General features: G+C 36.5%; 1 protein-coding gene across 4 annotated transcripts in view; it reads left to right on the top strand.

Annotated features, from left to right (window-relative positions):
- The window catches only part of srek1 (splicing regulatory glutamine/lysine-rich protein 1), a 44,097-nt gene extending 18,845 nt beyond the window's left edge, over positions 1 to 25,252 (top strand). Inside the window, exons 1-13 of one of the 4 annotated variants that reach the window (XM_067437896.1) lie at positions 3,265 to 3,398; positions 7,201 to 7,599; positions 9,261 to 9,391; positions 9,728 to 9,843; positions 10,288 to 10,461; positions 10,852 to 11,030; positions 11,145 to 11,275; positions 11,367 to 11,478; positions 16,227 to 16,337; positions 16,446 to 16,577; positions 17,572 to 17,646; positions 17,730 to 17,838; positions 22,776 to 25,252. In XM_067437896.1, coding sequence (XP_067293997.1) covers positions 9,361 to 9,391; positions 9,728 to 9,843; positions 10,288 to 10,461; positions 10,852 to 11,030; positions 11,145 to 11,275; positions 11,367 to 11,478; positions 16,227 to 16,337; positions 16,446 to 16,577; positions 17,572 to 17,646; positions 17,730 to 17,838; positions 22,776 to 22,931 — 1,326 coding nt within the window. In that variant the 5' untranslated portion in view covers positions 3,265 to 3,398; positions 7,201 to 7,599; positions 9,261 to 9,360 and the 3' untranslated portion in view covers positions 22,932 to 25,252. Of the gene's footprint in view, positions 1 to 3,264; positions 3,399 to 7,200; positions 7,600 to 9,260; positions 9,392 to 9,727; positions 9,844 to 10,287; positions 10,462 to 10,851; positions 11,031 to 11,144; positions 11,276 to 11,366; positions 11,479 to 16,226; positions 16,338 to 16,445; positions 16,578 to 17,571; positions 17,647 to 17,729; positions 17,839 to 17,983; positions 18,097 to 22,775 lie in introns of those variants that run through there. The other 3 variants (XM_067437892.1, XM_067437893.1, XM_067437894.1) reach the window with 3 other exon arrangements.
- The last annotated feature ends 376 nt before the right edge of the window (positions 25,253 to 25,628 follow it).

Raw genomic sequence — 25,628 nt, forward strand, 5'->3', positions numbered from 1 at the left:
TAAAAAGTAGTTAAAACCACAATTAACAGTCTGGTTTCTACAACTTTAAATTAGGAGAAAAATCTTAAAATTGAAATAAATAAATACTTGATATTTATCTTGATAATTATTGATATCGACTGATATGAAAAATTTTTATCGAGATCATTTATTGCCCATATCGCCCAGCCCTAATCCAATGGAAACATATCAATCTCGCGAAACTCCCATGTATCGGATTTTTTTTTTTACACTCAAATGAGGTGGTTTGTCAGCCAATTTGAAAAAGGAATATTCCGCAAATTCGAAATGGAAACAGTTTATTCACATTTACAGGCCACCTGGTGCAAGTAAAAGTTGATCATTCTTTAAAGATGATGTGGTATGTTTGGACAGAAGATGACAGAAGACTGTTCTTTATTAAAAGACAAAGTAGTTTACAGCAGGGCTATTCAAATCTTTCCCTGGAGGGCCAATGCGGTTCAGAGTTTAGCTCCAACCCTGATCAAACACACCTGAACATGCTAATCAATGTCTTTAGGATCATTAGAAAATCACAGGTGGGTGTGTTTGATCAGGGTTGGAGCTAAAGTCTGCAGTGCATTGGCCCTCCAGGGTAAGATTTGAATAGCCCTGGTTTACAGGAATACTGAATGCTAAACAAAGAAATGCCACAATTTATCAAGACAATGAAACGGATAGGAGGGAAAAACACCCAGAAACACCTCATTCCATGATTTTTTAAATGACTTATCGCGAGAGGAGTACATTATGTTTTAGTCCCATAACATTGATTATTGGATACGCTGTAATTTTGCAATAGTTTTTTAAACCACATTTATAAAACACCGCAAAAGTTATACGCAAGGCTGGAATGGAAAGGTGGTTGGTGATAGTTTTTATTTGTTCTCTAGAGGTTGCTCTCATACTTTATATTGACAGTGGGCCCTTCTCAGCCTCTTCAGCAATGAATGCAAACCCGATCAATCTGCATATAAATAGAGCAGTGATTCCCCTAAATTATCATCCTGTGTGTGATCCAGAACATGACTCACTCCCAATGACTGACACAGTGGTAATGCTTCGGTGTACCGCAAGTTTGTTATCCACTATTTTTGACCAAAGTAATACATGACAGTAACCAAAGACTCATAGTGTTTGACAATTTTAACCAAATTACCGTCAACAGATGTGTCATCTTTTCTTAATTCTTGCAAATCTACAAACAGAGCACATTCTTTCAGTGTTGCCATGTCCACTTTGGGCTTGGCTCATAAAGTGATCAAGTAGGGCTGTAATCAACCAAAGAAAATCTTGGTCGACTGAAGTCCTGAAATTTTCGACTAAAAATTACTTAAGTACTTGGTAGCCTTGTTTTCTTTCTAAATGAATTATAAATAAACATACAAAACTAGTAGGCTATTTTCAGCATATTCAATAGCTTTTGACCTGATTTTTTTTGCTCTGAAATGAATCTGACACGAGTCTGTCGGCTCTGACAGCATTGCATTACGGGCACCTGTGCAATATCATAGTACTATATTTTTGGAAATCATAGCCTATGTTGTCACCTAGTGATATCATCACAAGAACTTTTGAGGAATATGCGACATAATTTAGACAATTGTTTTTGTCATACGTATTATAATAACTGCCAGACACTAATTTCAGGGCTCTTTGCAGCTTGAATATAGAAATAGACTATTAACTTAAAGCTTTTACTTTTAAACACAAAAGGCATGTCCAGGTGTCCACGTTAATAAAAAAGTAATATTTGTTAAACAAGCCAGATCCTTATTACATTAAAACACTGAATTATAGCAATACTGATATGTTTATATAGCCTACTCAAGACAGACGGGACAACGTAACGCAGACTAGGGGTGGGCGATATAGCCTAAAAATTTATGCTTTTTCAAGTGTAAATCTATTGTCATAAGGTGGCAGCAGCAGCTTTATAGTCACACACAGCACGAGTCAAATGAAAGCAAAGTAGCCTTAGTGCAAGTGTTTTCACTTGAAATCTAAAGTAAAACTGTAACATATCATTTTAGTTTAACAAACTAAAGCAATGTATGCCATAATCTGTCTGAATATTCAATTCTGATTGGCTGGAAGGTGTGCAATAAAATCATTTAATGCACAGGTAGTTCCAAGTCAGATCTCTCATTCATCATTCTATATTAATGAGCTGTTTTTATTATGAAGTGCATGCGCGCACACACACACAAAAATATCGCCATTTTTTCTGGACAAGCTACTTTTTTACTTGCACAAGTGAATGAACAATTTACGTGTCCGAAGAGGACAAGCACATGAACATGCTTAATGTCAAGCCCTGTAATGCATTACTAGTATCTAATTTTGAAGAATATTACAGAATATAAAAATGCAGTAACCAATAATATTAACTTTTCCATTATTGTTCAGTCGTTGTAAAAGTAGAATCAGTAGGTCAGTGTAGTATTTGTCCTTGTGACAGTCACAAGCGTTGCCTATTAAAAAAAGACAGGGCAAATCAACTTGTGAAATATTATTATGGTACGTAGTGCTTTAAAATGCGATGTCATCAGTTTGCCTAAATTAGAACATAGACTGTTTAAATGTTTTACGCACCATTTTCACGTGATGGGGAGCCGGTTCGTGAATCCGAAAATGTACGTCAGAATGGCTTTACAAACGATTTACACACAAATTCCTTCTCCTGTTTGATGAATGAGGCCCATTGTTTATAGCATTAATCGCACAGTTGATTCATTTAAAAACACTCTCACAATCATGTTCTGAATATCTGCACGTGCTGTTATTCAGAACTACAGCACTCATGTGATACTGCATAAATATACTAATATGTAAACTGAAACTAGAAAAAAACAGTCATAGAGTAAATAAAAACTTAATTGAAAGTAAAATAAAAATGACGTAACTAAATAAAATAAACCAGAAATAACTGCATTTAAGAGGATTTCACTGCTTAAGCACGTTTATGCATTTGCAAAAAATGAATTAGTTTGAGCTTCATTAAGAACCATGTAGTTGCTTTAGACGGCAGCTGAACCACAGAGAAACCCCTCTATGTTAAGTTATTACATACAGCACCTTTTTGGAAAGCATTTTAGCTCCACTTAATATCAACCTCAAAAACACAGTGCTGCTGACATTCAAAATGTTATATCTTCCTTTTCATAATTGACCATAAAAAACAACAATGATTTGCAACATATACATTATCAACATCAACAAAAAAACTGGAAATAAAATCATCTTGTTTTTCTTCTTTTTCAGCAATGCACCTCTTTCCTTTTCATCCAAAGTTTGTTACATAAAGTATCGAGAGCCTTCCAGTGTTGGTGTGGCACAACATTTAACCAACACTGTTTTTATTGACAGAGCTTTGATTGTTGTGCCCTGCGCTGAAGGTTAGTACGTTTGCATGCGTGTTACATTAGTGTGCCTGATTGTACAATAACACTGGCTATCTGACTGCAGATCAAACTTTTGAGAAGAACAAAGCATAATTGGCTTCCTGACATTATTTTGTGTGTTTTTGTGTCCCAGATGTGTATGATAACCATAAGTCTGTGTGCTGAGGTATCACTACTATCAGCTCTGTTTTATTTTGTGAGTTCAGTGGAGGTGGGTGGAGTGACACTAGCGTTCTTGTTTATCAGTTGAGCTGAAGGATGTGGATATGATGGAGGTGATTAAGATCATACACTGTGTTATGTAACAGCATCAGGACTTTGCGAACAACACACTTTCAGTGTTTTGCTAAATGTTTTTTCCCTTTTAAATAGGGGTTTAACATACCCATAAACATAACATAAAATAGGGGTTTGCCAGCATAGCACAAAGACACAGTCGTACTATATATATATATATATATATATATATATATATATATATATATATATATATATATATAATATATATATATATATATATATATATATATATATATAGACATACATCAATAGTATGTATGTGTGTTGAAAAATCTTGACTGTCACTGTCAATTTAATGCAGATCAGTTTTTCTTTCAGGGAAACCTTACAGACCCCAAACTTTTCAATGTAAATATTACAATAAATCAATTAATAAATAAAATCAGTTGAAAGTATGACTTTCCATGAAATGTCTGGAGAGAACAAACTGTTTAAAATGTGTTGTTTGTTTTATTGCATTCTACCAAATCTTGTTGGCAAAGATTTTTTAATTGTCATGATTTTGTTTATTCTATATCTAAAAAAATACTATATATATATATATATATATATATATTAGGCATGCCACAATACTCACGGTTCAACAATAGGCATGCCACAATACTCACGTTTTTGTCGGTTTTGCATTTAATTAATTATTTCAATTTCTCTCCGTTTGAAATATTTCTCTCTGGTTATTTCGGCTCTGTTTGAGTGTGCCTGTGAGTCTACGCGCAAATATCCAATCATATGCACTGAAGTTAGGGGGTGTTTAGCCGCATTTTAAAGCCTTGCTGGTTAAACATTTCATTCGCGTGCATATGTTTAACCGGCAAGTCACGGACTATTCAATGCATGCACTGTTTTGCATTGAGCGCGCAAACTAAATGTCTGTCAAACACACACATTACTGGACAGTCTTACTGCGCTAATACTGTAAAATACACACAAGGTTAACATATAAACACAGTCGGATATGTCTAAAGTGAAAGTAAAATCGCGTGCGTCTAGATATATGAGATGTGTGAGCAGGTCCTTAAAGGGACAGTTCACCTCTAAAATGATTTTAATAAAAAACAAAAGACCTTTAATACAGTAGCTTTTAATCAATGTTGTATACTGAAGACTATGTAGTTTTAATTTTAGCCTACATTAATTTCTTCAAATTCATACTTAAATGCTACTGTACGTCTCTGAGCTGCCACTGTAAATCTTTATAAATATTTATTTTATAATATACAATACACTGGGAATGTGTACAAGGGTTTTTTTAAAGTAGAGTTTCGTTTTAAGTTTAAGTAAGGGTTTTCAAGTCTTTAAAGTAAAATAAAGAAAGAGTATTGCAATAAAAACATTTTCTCTTTAACCTTTTTCTGTTCCTATCACCTAAGAATAGAATAGCAAAAAAAATGAACCTAACCGAACCGAAAAACCGTGGTTAAAAAATGAGGTATGTATTGAACCGTGAACTAACTGTATTGTTGCATCTCTAAAATATATATAAAATCAATGGTCAACTAAAAGATTTCAGGTTCTGTTAAGAGTGAATTGTTACACCCCATTATTTTAGTGGTCCTTGGTTTAGCAGTATGCATTCAGGAAAATAATTATATTTAACTGCATAATTGCTTGATGCTATTATTAATTGTAGAGGCTTGCTTGCCATATTTGTGAATATAGCTTTGAATTTTGAATCTGAGTTGCTTGCTATATGTGAATTGTGAGAGGTTTCGTTTGCTATAACAGATTTAACTCAATGTTTCTCAACTCCAGTACTAGGGACCCACCTACCAGAATGTTTTAGATGTCTCGCTAATTAAAACTGGATTCAACTCGTCAGATTCAGCTTCTTAGTGTGTTGAATAGGGCAACATTTAAAGCATTCTGGGAGGTGGATTCCCTGTGATTTACCTCACAGGAACTCTGGCACTTATTTATAAGGGTACAGAGTAGTGTCCCTTGAACACTATAATGGCACAAATCCCTTATTCTTTTGAGTGAGATAAAAAAAAAATGGCATAAAACATAGCTAGTGTCCAGCACATCAAATGTCTGTACACAAGTTTTTAGTCAAATTGTTGCCTTCATTAATTAAGATTAAATGTTCAGTCTTGTTTCTAATGTTAATGTAATAAACAATGCATATAATTTATAGGAAGTATAAGTTGTACATGTATTTATATTTGTATTAATAGTAAAATAACTACTAGGGATGTAACGATACATTGTATATCGAGATCACAAAATGTGACTACTATATATTATCGTTGATGTATCCGATATGATTCGTGATATAGAGTTAGTTTTATCTAATGCTCAGCTTAATGTATTTATAAGGTATAACTTTCAAAAATGTAAGTTTTGGCATCATGTACTCACCCTCATGTCATTTAAAAAAAAAAGATTTTCATTTAACTTCAAAACACAAATGAAGATATTTTTCAAGAAATCTGAGAAAGATTTCTGTACCTACATTTAAAGTCCATTCCTCTCAATCTTAAAAGATCCAAAAATTGTCATAAGGGCATCGTAAAAATAACTTATAGAGTGGTCTTATCCAAATTCAAGACTTCTGAAGAGACACAGTGGCTTTATATGATGAACAGATTTACAACGACGTGCATACTGTAGTAAATATGGACGTACAAATGCTTGCCTGATGCATGAAAACAACATGAGTGAGTAAATGCAGAAGTGACCGTTTATAGTTTTAGTGGTCCTTTTGACACGTTTTCTTGAGATTAGAACTGTGAATGATAGCACTGATCATGTGAAGCGTGTGCCGGAATGACCCTAGTTAAAGCGCAAACATCGTTTAAAGCGGCACTGCTCAACTACAACCTACATTACTACATTAAACTACTATATATAATGTTAAATATATTGTATAGTAATACAATGGGGGAATATTTGTGTGTCCTGATAATAATATAATAACTGTTATTATTTCAATAATAATAAAAAGACGTCTCTTTATTTTGGCTTAAAATACTGCAATAAATACCGTATCGTGAGATTAGTATCGTGATAGCATCGAATCGTGACACGAGTGTATCGTTACACCCCTAATAACTTCAAAGTAATTTTGTCATTTACCATAAAATTACAGCTTTGTTACTAATTCGGGTTTAAAATTGTTGTATTCGTTTTATTTGCCTGTTTTTGGGGGGCTAATGACAGACATGTGCCACGGTTTTCTGAAGGTTAGGCTTAGTAGTTTCCTATTTTTTGTACCCTTTCCATGCAGTGTAGATTATGAAACAAGCATTCGTAAGCTTAGTTAGGCTACTGGGTATAAGGTGAAAGGGTGAGGTCTTCTCAAGTCTACTGTGCAACCACTGGCTAACCACTTGTTTGTTTCACTGTAAACGTCCGTATTCATGAAAAACATGGTATCTAAGAAAGCTTCCCTCTTGCCTGAAATGCTTGTCCTCGTGACTTGGTTCTGGATGGCTTACTACGTTGATTAATTTGGTTTCTGTATGTTTTTTCTGTGTTGATTATGTGTGCATATCAGATGACTAGAGTGACCCAGGCTACACTACTACACTAGCCTGACTCAAGGCTTTGTTTTCCAAGCCACTATACCCGCCGGGGCCCACGCTGCCTTCAAGGGGGGAATGTGACCAGGAGCATAGCCGCTGAACCTTCCGAGATGGACACCTTGTCTCTTTTTATTTGATTTTATTTGATTTTCATTTTTCTTTGTTTTTCTTTTTTTATTTCTCTCTCATGTTGTCCCTTTTTTGCCTCTTAGAAGAGTTGCATATTCATTGTGTTGTTTTTCTTTTTTCTTTTTTTTTTCTTTTCCTGTCCCCTTGTCCCTCGCCCCCAATCCCACAGTTGCACCCCTTTGCCTGTCTTTGAAAGCTGTCCAGGTTGACTTGACGCCCAGTATTGGAGGGAAGTTTGAACGGTACAAGGGCAGCTGTTACTGATTTCTAATGCATTAAGATCTCCTCCTCTCTCTCTTTCTCTCGCTCCTCTCCACTGATCTGCTCAGGGTTTTACTTTTGGAAAACCAAATAATATAACCACACAGTGCCTCACAAAATTAATTTTCTGTTTTTACTAAATTATATATTCTTTGTATTTCAAAGCATTGAATTAATTAAATAAGTTAGAAAATATTTTTTAATGTATTTTTCTTATTATTCCTAAAATACTTGCAATGACTGTTAAATTTTGTCTTTAGTTGATCAATGCTTAAATATAGCGAAATATAGCTTTTTAGTATTGAGATCAGGACTTTAACTGTTCTTCAGCCACTAAAATGTTACTTTGACCTTATTTTTGGCATTGCTGTCCAGTCAAAAGAAAAGCAATCTTCAGGTTTTAAGCTTAAACTTAAGCTTAAAAACTGAAGCTGTATTTTTTCTTCAATGTATATTTTCTAGGGCTGCAGAATATATTGAAATAAAATTGACTTCACAATGTGCAAATTTCAAATGGCGAAAGTTGTGATGTAATTAAATCAAATAATTAGCTTTGAGTTTCAGAGTGAAACACAAAACTGTGTTTATTTACACATTCCAGTCGTGTAAAAAGTAACTAAAACACAGTTACTTAAAAATATTTAATAAATATTTTACAGTATAATAACATTTTTGTTATACATTTCTTATTTTAAGATGTTTAACCATCACTAAAATCATTATTTTTTATTACTTAGTAGTTAAATTTAAAGGATAAAAAGCAGGGATATGTCCCGTGAAAACCCAAGGGAAGATATTTTAAACTTGCGTAAGCTTAAAGGATATTCTTGAATTTTAAGATTGTAAACTTTATTGTTACTAAAAGAGGGTTGAGTTAATTCTTGTAAAGACTGTACCCAAGGTATCCATTTTTCTCCTCAAATCAATCAGCCCCAAAAGCATGGTTTGCATTTGAAAATATAAATATTTTCAGCTTATTACAATAATTTTTTAATTTTCTATGCTATTTTGAAACTCTCCTTCAGTCATTGTACAATTATTTTTTTTAATTGAGCTATTCAAGTCACCTGGTGAAAATACCTGCATTTTTCATATTGCAATAAAAAACATCACAATGTCAGTTTTTTCCAATATCGTGCAGCCCTGAAATTTTCTAAGAGTGCCAGTATAGGATCTGTAATTCAGTAAAATAACAGAACTGCTAGTAGTGATTGTTTAGAAGTCCTTATTTTTTCAAGGCACTGTTATGCAGGTTACTGTAATGACAAGGAATAGAACAATTCTTATTAAAAAGCTCATACCATTGCACATGTTTAACTCCATTGCATGGTTTTGGGGAACATTGACTTTAGAGTAATTCTAAAGTGGCTGAACATCATATTTGAGGTTTTAATTTAGTTCTTTACTCATTTTAAAGCACAGGTATACAAATAGTCAGTTTACCCGTGAGTTCTATAATCACTGTGAGCACAAAGCATGCATATATAACCAACACTGGCTGAAACGTATTTGGAAAAATGACATTTGTTGTTAACTTTATTGTGAAGGCAGCACTTTTCAGGGGTGACAGTTTGAGGGGGGATTTCTCAAAGACACTTAAAATGTTCTTCTTTTCTGTATCTGATGTTCTATGTGCTATTAGTGTGATGCAGCCTACATGAACGGTTGTCTTGTGTTGCACACCCTTTCCAACACTGCGACACGATCGCCCCAGGGAGAAAAGCGCCCATGCTTGATATCGTATGGTTCATGACCAATATGTTTCCAGTACAGGTGACCCATACCATAAAGTGTTAACTCATTCTCTACATGTTCTGTTCTGATCTTTTTTTAAAAGAGAGAAAAGGACAAATCACAATGTTCTTTTCTCTGTTTTTTTTTTTGTGCAACAGTCATCCTGTTTACAGTATGTCTTTTGTTGATAGTAAAAGGAGAGTAGCTATGCTAGTTCAGTTCAGTTTTATTGTTCATGGTCGGGGTTGGAGATGCTCAGGGTGGGTGTTAGAGCACTAGGCTGTTGGAGGACTCTCCTCTGAATCTTGGGTCGTAGGAGAAGCAGCTGGAGACGTCTCCATTGGCCACCCTAATGCCAGTGTTCTTGTTCTTCAGGAAAAATCCCTGAAGAGGCAAAGGCGCTCTCGCTTTTGGCCCCTGCTGCACCCGTTGCCAGCCTGATGAGCGGAGGAGGTCTTCTGCCCATTCCCAGCCCTGCTACGCTACAGAACGTAAAAACACTCTCACAAATTAAGGCTGGAATACACTACACAACTTTTGCGTAGAGTTTGATTGTCTAATTTTCTTGTTTGGATGAGTTGAAACTAGTTACCAAAAGTCATAGCAAGTCTGCATATTTTGAGCAGTCAATGTTTTTTTCCACCAACTGATTCCATCTAGTCGGAAGATTTCAAACATGTTGGATATTTTGAGCTTTTTGGAATGACTTGAAAGTCGTTTAGTTTATGAAGCCCAGTTATTCTCTATAACCGTTTACAAAGTCGACGAGTGTGTGATGCCTAGTGTTTTGAAATCCGTTCAGATTAAAAAAATCGTGTAGTGTATTCCGGCCTTTGTTCACCTTCTTGCTCATCAACTGCATGCCACAGATGTACTATTTTTAATTCTAAATTGTCAATTGTCAAGACACTAATGTGTGTCATATTTGGGGGCAGCGAGGTCTTCCTTTAGCTAATCTGGGAGTCCTGAAGTCTAGTCCAGTCTGTTTGGACACGTCTGTGGCGGCTCTGAGTGCAATTGCTTCGCAACCTCCGCTCATGGGTAATGTTGATCCCTCTAAAATTGACGAGATCAGGAGGACGGTGTATGTCGGCAATTTGAATTCACAGGTATGTGATAATGAATTCGAATTCATGGCAGAGGCAAATAGCTCTTTACCCCAAGTGCAAATAGCAAAAAGAAAGATTTTTATTAGCACTAAGCTTAGCCGTGGTTACATGGTAACAATATGAGCTGCATGCATCAAAATGGTGTGCCAGTCATTCCAATCAACGCGAAAACACCACATTCAATTTCAATTGAACTACCTGTTCGTCACTTTATTTGCACTATAAAATACTTGTTAAGCTCTTTATTTCCAGTTTTGGTTTATTTACTTACATGTTTATTTACATTTACTTGTATGCAGTGAACTTGATTCAATTGGATATCAAAACTAACACATTATTCTCTTTTGTCTTTCAAGCACATGTTGTACTTGTTTTGTCCTTCTTCTGTAGAGCACCACAGCAGAGCAGCTCCTCGAGTTCTTCAAGCAGGTGGGAGATGTGAAGTTTGTTAGAATGGCAGGAGATGAAACACAACCCACACGTTTCGCTTTTGTGGAGTTTTCTGATCAGGAATCAGTGACACGAGCACTTACATTTAATGGAGTCATGTTTGGCGATAGGCCACTCAAGTGAGTGTTCTCACAAAGACAACTACTTTCAGTGCATCCAATTTAATTCATGTACTAGCATTCAGGGATATGCATTTAAATAGTAATTCATCAACATAATTTCATCTTTTTCAGAATTAACCACTCCAATAATGCTATAGTGAAACCTCCAGAGCTCACGCCTCAAGCTGCGGCCAAAGAGCTGGAGGACGTCATGAAGAAAGTTCGAGAGGCTCAGTCAACTATTGCTGCTGCCATTGAGCCAGGTCTGTCCTCTTAAACATCACTCACACACAGTAATACTTTCTCAATTTTTTTTTATTTTTAACTGATAAGAGTTTTCAATGTTTCTTCCAGACAATAAAAATCGCTCATCCAGTAGATCCAGACATTCCAGAAGGTCAAGAACTCGCTCTCGTTCTCGCTCCCCGTCACACTCACGAAAAAAACGATCCAGGTCGAGGCACAGGTAGATTACATGCATCCTTAAAAAGTGCCCTAGAATGAAAAATTTAATTAAACTTGCCATAGTGAAATAATGAGAGTTCAGAACATGGACATCACATACAGTGAGTCTCAAAGACTATTGCCTCCTCCTTCACATGTAAATCTCGTGAATCAAAAACACAACAGAAAAATAAGTGCTTCTCAACATAAGGCCAACCATGACGCAAGCATTGGGATCATTTATGTGTATTTATGTATCAACTTCTATCCGTTCAGTCAGATTTTGTGCTGAAAACATACATTAAAATTTTTTTTTTTACTTATCCATGCTGACAAATAATCATGGCCGCTTGACATGAATTATGGAATAATTTTAGTAGGGCCATTCCCATGAGGGCCAACCATATCACACAGTAAAGCGATCACCAACAGAATCATTTTGGGCAGGGATTAATGTAAGCACAAATATCAGATACCAGTAGTGAATGTAAATGAGGTGGGATAAAAAGTCAGATATGGTCAACATATCAGATCTGTGCTTCAGAGGGATAGTTCACCCAAAAATTTAAATTCTGTCATTAATTACTCACCCTCATGTTGTTTCAAACCTGTAAGACTTACATTCATCTTCGAAATACAATTGAATATCTTTTTGATGAACTCTAAGAGCTTTATGTCCCTCCATTGACAGCTACACAACTACCACTTTGATGCTTCAAAAAGTTCATAAAGAGATCCAAAACCAATCCATATGAATTGAGCGGTTCAGTTTTTAGACTAGACAATTTTTCTGAAGTAGACACAATCGTTTTATATGAAGAACAGATTTAAAGGAATACTCCACTTTTTTTGAAAATAGGCTCATTTTCCAAGTCCCTTAAAGTTAAACAGTTGAGTTTTACCCTTTTTGAATCCATTCAGCCGATCTCTGTATCTGGCGAAGACTTTATTTTTTCAAAGATAATATTTTTCCAAATTAAAACTTGACTAATCTGTAGTTACATCGTGTACTAAGACCAACGGAAAATTAAAAGTTAGATTTTTATACCGATTTAGATAGGACCTATTTTTTCATTCCTGCGTAAGAATTATGGAACTTTACGGTCGTACCATGGGTTCAGCGGCGCAATTATATTACGCACCGCCTGAAAGTAGTCCTCAGATAGGTAACTTCCGACTGGCACTAAGTTTGTGTCGTTTCAGCTGGCAAATTATGTAGTGGATTTACTGTGTGATTAACCATATGGTTCTGTGTGTCGTAAAGAGCTGTGATGGGAGTCGAAGAGTCGAAGTTGTATACTACTACCATCATTTTTCACAGACCAATGAAAATCAAATAATGTTGGAGGATCAGTGGTTGACTGCTCTTAACCATAGATTTTAAAACACCGGTAGATTCAAACAAGAAACTGCGTGTTTGCTCAAAGCATTTGAGACCAGATGACTATTTGGAAAACATGGACAGTGTTACCACGGTATGGCCTCTAAAGAATATTGCCAGACAGGGCGAAGTGTATCTTCCCCCATGGCTGTAAGTGTTACATTATTATATTTTAGTTAGCTTGAGCAACCGGATTGAAAAGCACTGCTGTTGTCTTTTGCTAACCTATGAATGAAATCACTAAATGTGGGGGTTTTGCGCGGCCATTTGGTTTATACAGTATATAATGTAAGTAGTTTTATTTTTAGCATTCTGGTGAGGTAGTGTATAGTTTTGATTAATAGAATGTTTAATTGCCGGTATTGTTTATCTACAGTTTCTATGGGACAAAATACTACGTTAGTGATGTTACGTTCTGTTCCAAGGCTTTGGAGCGTGTCATGCATTGAAAATTACTTGGCGGCCACCAAAAAAATGTTTGTCCCGTCAAAGCCTTATTTGATCAGTTTTTTATTTACAATTTTTTTTATTTACGATTTACAGTTTATTTATGAGTGAGATGACTGGGCGCATGTTAACTGAGTGACAGAGAGAAATAACGGAGAGCGCACTCTCTCTGTCTTCATAATAAGCAGTCTTAGCATATTTCATTCACATATCACGTAGGGCTGTAACGATATGCGATATGAAATCGAAATCGCAATACGCAGGTCCACGAACCTGTATCGCGATGTGAGAAGGCAGAATCGCGACACACCTCTTCCAACTCCCAGAATTATCCTTCCTGTCCAGGACCAACTTTTAAGTCAGCAGTATGGCAACATTTCAGCTACCCGGTGGAGAACAAGGATGGCAATCGTGTAGTAGACAAGACCCACACAATTTGCCGTAAGTGTTTCAAGAAGCTTCCCCAACCGGCTGGCAACGTGGTGTGAGCGTGGCGTTTCTGCTGCGTGTCATCCGCGGGGCGGCTGCGTGGCGTTTTCTCTTTCTTTGCACACCAGAAGCGTGTCTGATGCGGGGCGCTTCTGTTGGTATTGATGTACAGGAGGCCCTATACTTCATGTTAAATATATATTGCCTATTGGTACCGCAAAGAAAACGTCGGCAGTAGCCTATTGACCATACAGATATATGGTATTGACGGCAAAATAGGCTACAGAATACTGTACAGAATAAAACTGTTTTGTCCCCCCCATATCGAGGTTTGTATCGTACCGTGGGTCAAAAATCGTGATACGAACCGAATCGTGGGTTTGGTGTATCGTTACAGCCCTAATATCACGTTAGTCAAAATCAAAAGGTCGGCAGACCGAATCCATGTCAGACCATTTTTCCTTGAATTTTGACTCTTCTCTGACTCACCAGTTTGGATCTGCTCTCCTCGTACCTTCTGCCACAGTCTGTTCAGCCAGACTTTCTCTTTCACATTTCAAAAGCTCGTCTTCAGTGTAACTGTTATTCCGGTTCAAATAGATATGGTTCGGGATCTGCACCAAAGTAAATATCTTCTGAATCGTCTCTCACAAACGTCTCCATGGTTACAACGCTCTCTGAGCAAGCAGATCGTCATGCTGTTTATGTTGACAGAAGACACCCATGACAGTCGCAAAGTTCCCACGCCGGCATGAGAAAGTAGTTTTTAGCTATAACGGTCTAAAAAAATAGAAACTTTTCATCTTTCGTTGGTCTTAGTACACAATGTAACTATAGAAGATTCAAGTTTTAAATAGGAAAAATACTGAAAGTCTTTGGTCATTTTTTAGATCACTGATGCTAATGGACCTATATGATTCAATGATGTATGCTAAGCTATGCTAAAAGTGCTACCGCCAGATACAGAGATCGGCTGAATGGATTCAAAAAGGGTAAAACTCAACTGTTTAAATCTAAGGGACTTGGAAAATGAGCCTATTTTCAAAAAACGTGGAGTGGGCTTTTATTCACATTTAAACATTGATCAGCGAACATAAACAGAAGATCAACCGAACCTGCTTGAAACACAAGAACAAACCTCTTACTGAAGCTCAAACATGCTGCATAACACAAGAAAGAACCTCACTGGTTCTTGAGGAAGCTCAAACGTGCTGCATATCACACAAGAACGAACCTCATTGATTCTGTAGGAAGCTCAAATGTGCTGCGGAACACAAGAAAGAACCTCATTGGTTCTTGAGGAAGCTCAAATGTGCTGCGGAACACAAGAAAGAACTCATTGGTTCTTGAGGAAGCTCAAACATGCTGCATATCACACAAGAATGAACCTCATTGGTTCTTGTGGAAGCTCAAACATGCTGCATATCACACAAGAATGAACCTCATTGGTTCTTGTGGAAGCTTAAATGTGCTGTGTAACACAAAGATGAACCTCATTGGTTCTTGCACGTTCTTGCAAGTTGATTAATATTTATATGTGAATAAAAGCCTAAATTCAATCTGTTCATCATATCGTGTCTCTTCAAAAAACTTTGACTGAACTGTTTTTCACTTGCATAGCTCTCTATGGAAGTATAGAGAATGCTCAGTTGTTATTCAGTAATACTGGGTTTACTTGGTTTACGCAATTTTTTCGTAGTGTGGTTTTGGTAAAGTTTATTAAAGTAAACATCGTCACGTTGTGTACCTTACTTCTCATCTCTGTTTAAAAAATAGCACAACGGCGTATAAACACTTCCTGAAACGGACGTGGTGTGTGCGCAGTCTGACGAAAGGCTTTAAAGTGGTAAAACAAGTTTGTGGTATTACTAGTATTGGTTGGGATGACGGTCTTGCATAATTTGCAGACAACATTGGTTTGACTATGGTCAGACTTATAAAATCCCCCCCAAAACTGCCGTACTGGTGAGCTGACACTCATCACTCCACACAGGTTCTGTTACTAAACCAAACTTGATAGTGTTACATGATTGGCTGTTAGCGGGTCACTCCTGCAAAAGGTGTTGTTCGGTTACCTAGAGAGTAAGTGCCTTTGTTCATGCAACTGAACTTGCTTCGCAAACTCTTGGTTTCTTCCAATACTTTTTATATTTGTATAATTGGACATAGGGGTGTGAGGAGACACTTATCTCATGAGACAAGACGAGACACAAGATTGGGTTCACAAGAACAAGATGAGAGCAGATTTTTACACAGTATTTTTAAGATCTCCTCAATGATGAAATACAAAACTAGTAAATTGTTTGCAGTTGCCTTTGAAATGTTTCAATTCATCATCTTGTAATGAATGTCACAGTTTAGTCTTGAGATCTAGTGGCACAAGATCTCATCACACCCCTAATTGGACAAAAATTTTACTTCATTTTTGGTGTTAATATTTTTTTTTTTTTTCTCATTGCTACAGCAATAACTTTTAATTATTTAACAATAAATTTTATCAATGGTGTTTAAAGGGGACGCCCATCCCAGAGGTCACGGCAGAGGGTGAACGCCTCACGTGGGTCCCATAAGAGACGCTCACGATCCCGAGAAAGGAAACACAGCCGAAGTCGATCTCATTCCAGGTTAACCTGCACCACCACACTGGCCACTTTATTCTCAGATTTTGCTCTTTATTCTCTAATTCTCAGAAAAAAAGAACATTTTAAACCAATGTTGTCTCCTAAACACAGGGACCGAAGGAAGGAAAAGGACAGTAAAGTTAGGAAGAGCGATGAATGGGATGAAAAGAGGCCACGGGACAAAAAGGGAAGGATGCCTTCCAAAGGCTACGTTGGTTCCAGACGTTCTCGCAGTACAAGCAGGTCAGAAGAAAGTGTCTTTTGGTAAACCTGCAAAAAAATATGCTATGAGAAAAAAATATATTTATAGGGCTCAAAATGAACTTTTTTTATTTGGTAGCATTGGTGTTCCTAACTTCAAACGCTTATGCGTGCCAGCAAAAATGCAGGAACACTATAGCTGTGGGTGGGTCATGGGTGGATGAGAGAGAAATTATGTCAAGTCAAGTCACCTTTATTCATTGTTCTATAGATTGGCCAGTCTTACAAAGAGTGAATAAATCACAATCCAAATGCACAAGTTTTAGGTTTTATTACTGAGGTGGCGTGCACATTTATTTTTATGGGTTTTCACGTGAGAAACAGGCGAAGGGCGAATGACATACGGCACGACCAAATAGTTTTAAACTTCAACAGACAACCTGCCTTCATGGAAGTAAATGCTTGTCAATGGAGAGTGGCCAGACTCTCTGTACAAATGAAATGTACAAGAGTCTGGTAAAACCAGGCTATAATTTCGAGAGCATATGCAAGCTAAAAATGGTAAGCCTTGATTTACAGCACCAGTAAAAAGAAGCACCTGCTCATTCTCAAATTGTTCAGATTTTTGAAAGAAAAAAAAAACCCTCTTCATTTAATTATATAGTGTCCAAAAATGGTAAACATTATAGAGCTGTCTTATATTTGAGCTTCTTCAAAGCGGCCCTTAGGCCGTGTTTGCATTTTTAGCCAGCTGAATGCTTTGGTTGCTATGATACATAATGCAACATCGGCACCTCCCTCCTAATGACTGTATTACTGCGCCCCTTTCTGCCCCTTACTGCCCCTTACTGCTAATTGGCAAAAAATTTCCGGACTTCTTTCAACACCGGTCCACTTCTCAGAAAGTAGCTTACTGCAACTTTAATAAACAATTTCTATAAATGTATAATTTTTTTAGGAAAAATGTTCAGATATAATTACTGGAAAACAAGACAAAGTTTTTAACAATATTACCAATGTCTTTTTTATCTTACAGAGGACATAAGAAAAGAAGTAGATCTCGATCCAGGTCACCAAAGCGGAGAGCCAGGTCACCATCACCATCTAAAAGGTTGCTTGACAATTTGGCTCTGACACTATTGCATTATCATGTTTATTATTATTAAAATCTTAATTTCTCCTGTCCATTTTCAGAGGCAAGAAAGATAAAAAGAGGGATAAAGGAAGGGGCAGTAGCAGGGAAAGGCTGGAGAACTCAACGTCCAGGAGGAAAAGCAGGGATTCTAAATCTAAACCCTCACTGGTATGTCTGATTTTTATTTTAAAACCACATTGACCTTCATTTATGTAACACGAGCAGAATACATTAGTAATACTAACGTCAAATTAATACTAACACATTTTGCCGAGCTATTCCTAGAAAATCTTTGTGACTTATATTGTTATAGCACCATGGAAGTAAAGTCACCTTATTGATGTTGTCTTCACGTCATTACCAGTTGAAACCAACTTACCAACTAATATCTGGAGGCTGATGAACTAACGGTTAAACAGTGCGATGGTAATCAACAGATAGTGGTGGGTTTGGTCGTGGGAGAATAGCAAATGTCAAATATGTGATCTTTACACCACTGTCAATTTTTTCTGGATTCAACTCACTAGATCAATACCCAGTTTGCATTGATGCGTTTGCAATTACAATAGTAATGTTTTGAAAACTCTAATGCTCATAATGCAGGGCTCCTTGTTCCCTACGCACCTCAAAGAGCTCACTGTGCATGTTCAGATGAAATAATTTGCACAACATGTAGCTCAGCTGTATCACAGTGTGCTGCTCTAGTTTTCATAGATAAGAAACAGGATCACAGGTGATCCTTTCAAAGATTGACTTTTAAACACGTTTTCATGCCTGTCTGCCTCTGATAGCTATCAATATGACTGTGTTTACTTACCGTAACACTTTTGTTTCCTCTAAATGTGAAAAGTGTGAACCGTTCTTACAAGATTAATATTTTTTATGTTGTAACTTATGTTGTATTTTTGTAATACCAAGCAGATTTACTGTTTTAATAATAATTTCTTGATGCATTGATGTATATACATTATGTAATTTTAATAAATATTTAGGCTAATAGTTAATTTAAAAAATGGAAAATATGGTAGTCGTATTGTGAATATTATAACAATTTAAAATAACTCTTTTATTTTAATATACCGTATGTGCAATGTACATCGGAGATTCATTCATCATACAGTGGTTGTGATTTTGTTCTATTTCAGCAGCGAAAATAGTTTCAAACAAAGATCACAGCCGAACAACAGCGCATCTAATGTGACTGGCATAAAAATGGCAGACGTTGGACATTCAATATTCACACATTTAGGAACTGTCTCTAAAGTTACATACGACATTGGTATACACATTTCTAACTTCAATATAGGGGTGTCCATGGTTAACCGATTGACCGATTAACCGTTAAAAATTGCGTAACCGAGTGAAACATTTTGCTCGGTTAAGTGGCGTCAATGACGTGCCTTGAATTTAGTTGTAATATATGTTTGCACCCCTAGAGACCGCCAGAGCGTTCCCAGACATTTGTAATATCCACAAGAAGAAGTCATGACCAGCTTTCTAAGCGGGCAGTGAAGCGGGCAAAGAAAGCGTGGGAGCACTTTAAAAATGAGAGTAACGGGGCAAAATGCAAGTATTGCAATGCAGTGCTTACCGCATCTTTCAGGCTATAAGTTGCTCCGGAGTATGAGTCGCATCAGTCAAAATATGCGTCATGAAGAGGAAAATAACATACGTCGGACTGGACTAAAAGTCGCATTAGGGCAGAAGCAGAGCGGGAGCCGCGCGCGATGTGCATAACGGAGCAGAAGAAAGAAAGTTTGAAGTGAGAAACTTGTGAATGACTAGAGAAAAGCAGACGTTACTTTAACTGTAATGAAGAAAACAAAAAAGCTAATCGCGGACTGAAAGCAAGATGGCCAGAGCTGAAGGGACGAGTCCACAGATGCTTGAACTCTCTGCCGGGAGAGGCTCAGCCGCGCGAGTCAAACGCTGTGTCTGTGTGAATCATTCTCGGCTGCATATTTTACTAACGTTACATGCTCTAATCGTGCAGGAGCCCTCGCGGCCGCTTGCATTGCTCGTGAACTGGAGCGCATCTCATCCTAATTTAACGAAACTCAGCGTACGCCTCGCAGACATGAAATAGATCTTAAGAAACTTGAAATGTCTTTTAACAATTTAAAACGAAAAGAAATAGGCTACTCTCTGATTAGGTAATCCATGATGTGCATTTCTCTATATAGGCGCGTTCACTACGGAGATGGTGGTCGTCAAATTAATAAACTAAAAATAATAACCCTGACGCACACCATGGTTAACCGAGTATTAACCGCTAAGGGCCTCGGTTAACGGTTAATGAAAAACTTGAAAACGTGCAGCCCTACTTCAATAGTATTTGAAGAGAATGACTTACTGTAATAAAAGCAACTAAGATTTTTTAGATTTTAGATTTTCTAATAGATCTTCTTTCTAATAGATTTTCTTTTAGATCTTAGATTTTAGACTTTATAAAGATTTTAGACACCTTTTAGATTTTTAGATATTTAATAAAATAAACTGTCAAATCAAATGGAAATATGTACTTCACTAGGTATGTATGTATTTCACTAGGCTACTGAATGGGCTCATACTCAAAAAATGCTGGATTTAAGTACTCTCAACTAAAGGATTATTAGGAACACCTGTTAAATTTCTCATTAATGCGATTATCTAATCAACCAATTACATGGCAGTTGCTTCAATGTATTTAGGGGTGTGGTCCTGGTCAAGACAATCTCCTGAACTCCAAATTGAATGTCAGAATGGGAAAGAAAGGTGATTTAAGCAATTTTAAGCGTGAAAACATCCAGTATGCGGCAGTCCTGTGGGCGAAAATGCCTTGTTGGTGCTAGAGGCCATAGGAGAATGGGCCGACTGATTCAAGCTGAAAGAAGAGCAACTTTGACTGAAATAACCCCTCGTTACAACCAAGGTATGCAGCAAAGCATTTGTGAAGCCATAACACACACAACCTTGAGGCGGATGGGCTACAACAGCTAAAGACCCCACCGGGTACCACTCATCTCTACTAAAAATAGGAAAAAGAGGCTACAATTTGCACAAGCTCAACAAAATTGGACAGTTGAAGACTGGAAAAATGTTGCCTGGTCTGATGAGTCTTGATTTCTGTTGAGACATTCAGATGGTAGAGTCAGAACTTGGCGTAAACAGAATGAGAGCATGGATCCATCATGCCTTGTTACCACTGTGCAGGCTGGTGGTGGTGTAATGGTATGGGGGATGTTTTCTTGGCACACTTTAGGTCCCTAAGTGCCAATTGGGCATCGTTTATATGCCACAGCCTACCTGAGCATTGTTTCTGACCATGTCCATCCCTTTATGACCACCATGTACCCATCCTCTGATGGCTACTTCCAGCATGATAATGCACCATGTCACAAAGCTCGAATCATTTCAAATTGGTTTCTTGAACTTGACAATGAGTTCACTGTACTAAAATGGCCCCCACAGTCACCAGATCTCAACCCAATAGAGCATCTTTGTGATGTGGTGGAACGGGAGCTTCGTGCCCTGGATGTGTATCTCACAAATCTTCATCAACTGCAAGATGCTATCTTATCAATATGGGCCAACATTTCTAAAGAATGCTTTCAGCACCTTGTTGAATCAATGCCACGTAGAATTAAGACAGTTCTGAGGGCGAAACGGGGTCAACACAGTATTGGTATGGTGTTCCTAATAATCCTTTAGGTGAGTGTACATCTCTGCTTTGTTGTTTATGATGAGTGTGCAGATTGCAGTGAGTAAGAGTGTGTGATTGATTATAATGTGCAACGCGATTATTTTTATTATTATTATACCTTTATTTAACCAGAAAAGACATATGGCATCTACATATAACAGTTTGTACAAGTAATAAATAATTATAAAGTCATAAGAAGTCAGAATTTCACATATTATCGCAAGCGATAAACAACAGCAAGGATCGTCCTTCATAATTGAGTCAGTCATAACATCTACAGCCAGTATGTGTAGCATCCATGTTTTTTAAAAGTAATTTAAAAGCAACCAATGACACTGGTTCTTTAAGATTCAGCACATTTTGCAGGTGATTCCAAGCGCAGGGCGCCGCATACTTGAAAACGCCTTTTCCCAGTTCTGTCCGGACTTGAGGGACAGATAATAAAAATAAGTCCTCAGAACGAAGACAATATCTTCCTGTACCTTTCTTTTCGATGTAAGATTGGAGGCATGGGGGTATTACAGGTGCATTTTGAGGAGAATACAATAAAATATATAAACCAAGCCCTGGTTATTTAAAGGGTTACTTCAGCGATTAGCATATGGCTTTGTTTCAGTAGAAACCCTGGAGTATATTCAAATGATTGTGATTTCCCCCCTCATATGCCCATGAGATAAGAGATTATTGCATTTTATTTCTGGAAAAATTCCTCCTATGACGCAAATTGACGATATTTGCATCATAGGAGGAATGTTTGGCCAAAGGCTAAAGACAACAGCCAGCAGAGGGAGCCATTTCCGCATGTTTTGAACTCGCGCTTGGGGGATGGTGATCACACTCACAGCTCAGCTCGCAGCTGCAGGCACTCATTTAAATGGAGCTATAGTGAGCAATGAAAGTCTTTTAATTTCTCAAATTAATTTCTATAAAGGATGGTAAGCTTGCAAAGGCATGAACTGAAACGCGCCAGACTGAACTCGCGTTGTGAATGTATGCTGTGAGAGTAGTCGCGATTACCTCAGCTCTCATCACGAGAGCTCATCAGCTCATTTATCTCACTCGTGCAGTTAGTGCTCAGTGCTTTGATACTCGCGCAGTGACTCACTCATTATATTGAACAGACACGTTCAGTTTTTAATTGTAGTGTCTTCTCCAACTCAGTCACAGTAATCCAGTAGGTGGCTTTGGGAATGGCCTCACAGGGCAGCGAAGCATTCTGGGAATTGTAGTCTTTCATCCCCATGAGACAAAAATACATTTTCTGTCTTTTCTCAGTCTATAAGGCACCAAATTCAATAATTTCACATTTCTACTACATTGATGACCCAGTTTAAAGCCCTGAAGTACCCCTTTAAACGAAGCATTACGCCTTTCTGGTTTCAGTCCAATTTACTGAATGGATGTTTATGGTTTGATTTTGCAGATGGAAAGGAGCTACGAGCAGGTGGACCAGGAGTATGACAGTGACATGGACGGGTCAGGCTCTTTGGGTAGTGATGACAGATCTCCTCAAGCTCATCTCAACGGCAGCTACATGAGCGCTTACGCTGAGGAGGAGGATCTCTCTGCAGCTGAGTGATCCACATGTACCCATAATGCCAAGTACAGCGATGCTGTGTCTGGAGAGCACAGCATCGTGTATCATACTGTAACAACTGTCTCGCTTTTTAAAGTGCTTTCTCTTGTGTCCATTGCTGTGTGATTGTAGGCTTTTGAAAACATTTTCTACTGCTGTGAATATGCTACCTGTCATATGATATTCATATGGATGAAAATGTAAAGTTTTGGATAGCTCTAGACTTTGCGGAGAGATGCGGTATAGAACGGAGGTGCTTGTATTCAGGTCACTTTTTTTAATCCGTTTGGCATTGTTGTTGTTTTTTTTTGCATGTCTCTTTGTGTTTACGCTCTTGTGGAAAGATATACATTTATGCTAATTTTTGATCCATCTTACTAAAAAAAGCCATTATTATTACTGCGCATTTAAAAAAGTCATGTTTTACTTTAAAATCTAAATAATGTATTTTGCATAAAGACAATGAAGCCTATTTCTAGGATGTTTACTTGTGATTATTTTCATGACATTTAAGCACAATTTCCCCACAATTATAATTCATTGCTATAATGTTCAAAAAAATGTGTTTAATAGAATAAAAAACACATATATTTATAATATATTTACCTATATTATAGATGTATATAGTACTGGTCTAAGTTCAGAAACAACACTATTTTTAATATTTTTGAAACAAGTCTCTTATGCTCATCAAGCCTGCATTTATTTGATCAAAAATACAGGAGAATTGTGAAATATTAAAATTTAAAATAATGGTTTTCTATTTTAATATACTTTAAAATATAATTTATTTGTGATGCAAAGCTGAATTTTCATCAGCCATGACGCCAGTCTTCTGTCACATGACCCTCCAGAGGTCATTCTAATATGCTGATTTATTATTAATGTTGCAAACAGTTGTGCTGCTTAATATATTTTTTTATAACACGATTTTTTTTTTCAAGATTCTTTAATTAATAAAGTTTAAAAAAGAACAGCATTTATTTAAAATAGAAATGTTTTGTAACAATATAAATGTTTTTTTTTTTTGTTTGTTTTTGTTGTCCTATTGTTACTGTACTATAAGAAAAGGTTCTATCGGCGCAACGTATTTGGAACCCTTAAAAGGTTATATTATAGAAGTATAGCTGAGTATACTCCAAAGACCCTTTTATGCTAAAAGGGTTCTATAAGGACAAGAAAGAACCCTTTTCTATATAGAACACTGCAAAAAATGCATATCTTATCAAAGTAAAAATGCATTTCTTATCTTAGCAAAAACTCTCTTAATTAGAGTTATTTTCCCTCAAAATAAGACAATTACTTTTGCTTGTCTAGTAAATGCTTCTTGTTTTAAGAATGTTTAGATGTTTGGACTAGAAACAAGACAAAAATACTAAGTAAGAAAAGCATTTTTTGCAGTGAACTTTTTAGGAGTTCCAACTATACGTAGCACCGATAGAACCTTTTAAGGTTTATATAGAACCTTTTCTTCTAAGAGAGTAGCATCTTGTATTATCTAGACATTTTTTTTGTGATAAATTCATAGTAAAGATTTATCTTCTTACAAAAGATTTCTATTTTGAATAAATGCTGTTCTTTTTAACTTATTTATCAATTAAATGGAAAAGAAGTATTACAGATTTTATATATCTGTAGAAAGGGGGTTGTTTAATTGTCATGAAAATAATGTCAGAAGTTGATTTCGGGGTACCTGAAGATTCACCCTCTCTACCTGGTCTTTCCTATCATTTCTATTTACTAAAGTAAAAAATGCGATTAGTACATGTGTAGAATAACACTCCCGGTGAACTGTGTAGAAGCACAGTGCATGTTAAAAGTGCCTAGACAGAAACTGTGTGGCAACAGAATATTTCAAGTCAAAAGGGGTTATTTATCTAGCAAAGCTCATGTAAAATGCATAGTTTTATCTTTATTTTTAACAGTATTTTGTTTGAACCAGTGTATACAGAGACCTTGAGATATCTCTTCATACAAGTATTGTTGTGTGGCATATTTTAATAGGTTTTCTAAGAAGCCTTCACCTATTGATGAGCACAGTAAAATTATTAGCAGGGACTGCTGTCTCATTGACTACAGTTTAAAGCTTCTGAATATTATTTATTTTTTATATTAAGTCTTTTTGTTAAGTCTAATTTTGTACGTGGGTATGTAGAATTAAATACAGTACTTGTTAGCAGCAGAACTAATTATGAATAAGAACAAAGTGACTTCTCAATTATATTGATTTGTGAGCGGTGTGTTTCTGTGTTTAGATATACATGTATAAAAGATTTTCCCTAACATAACATTGACATTAAAGAGGTTATACTTCAAGATATCTATATTACTGAAGTATGTTTTGTTTTTAAGCGTGCAACTCTTTACATTGTGTGAAGAACATGTGAGTGGTGCTTGTGCATGTAAAACTCCTCATATTTGCATATGATGAGTAACATTCCAAATTATTAGTTTTAAGTATAATAATAATAATACATTTTATTTATAATGCACTTTATATTAAACAAAATCTCAAAGTGCTACAGAATTAAAACAATCAACAACAATAAATAAGTAAATAAAATAAAATAAATAAAACTGAAAAATTAAGAAGTAACAAATCAATTAAAAGCTCTGCTATTAAAAAAAAGCGGGTTTTAAGACCACGCTGAAAAGCATTTACAGTCTGTCGGTCAGGGAGAGCATTCCACAGACTAGGGG

This window comes from Pseudorasbora parva, chromosome 3, assembly GCF_024679245.1.
Source record: "Pseudorasbora parva isolate DD20220531a chromosome 3, ASM2467924v1, whole genome shotgun sequence".
Classification (NCBI taxonomy): domain Eukaryota; kingdom Metazoa; phylum Chordata; class Actinopteri; order Cypriniformes; family Gobionidae; genus Pseudorasbora; species Pseudorasbora parva.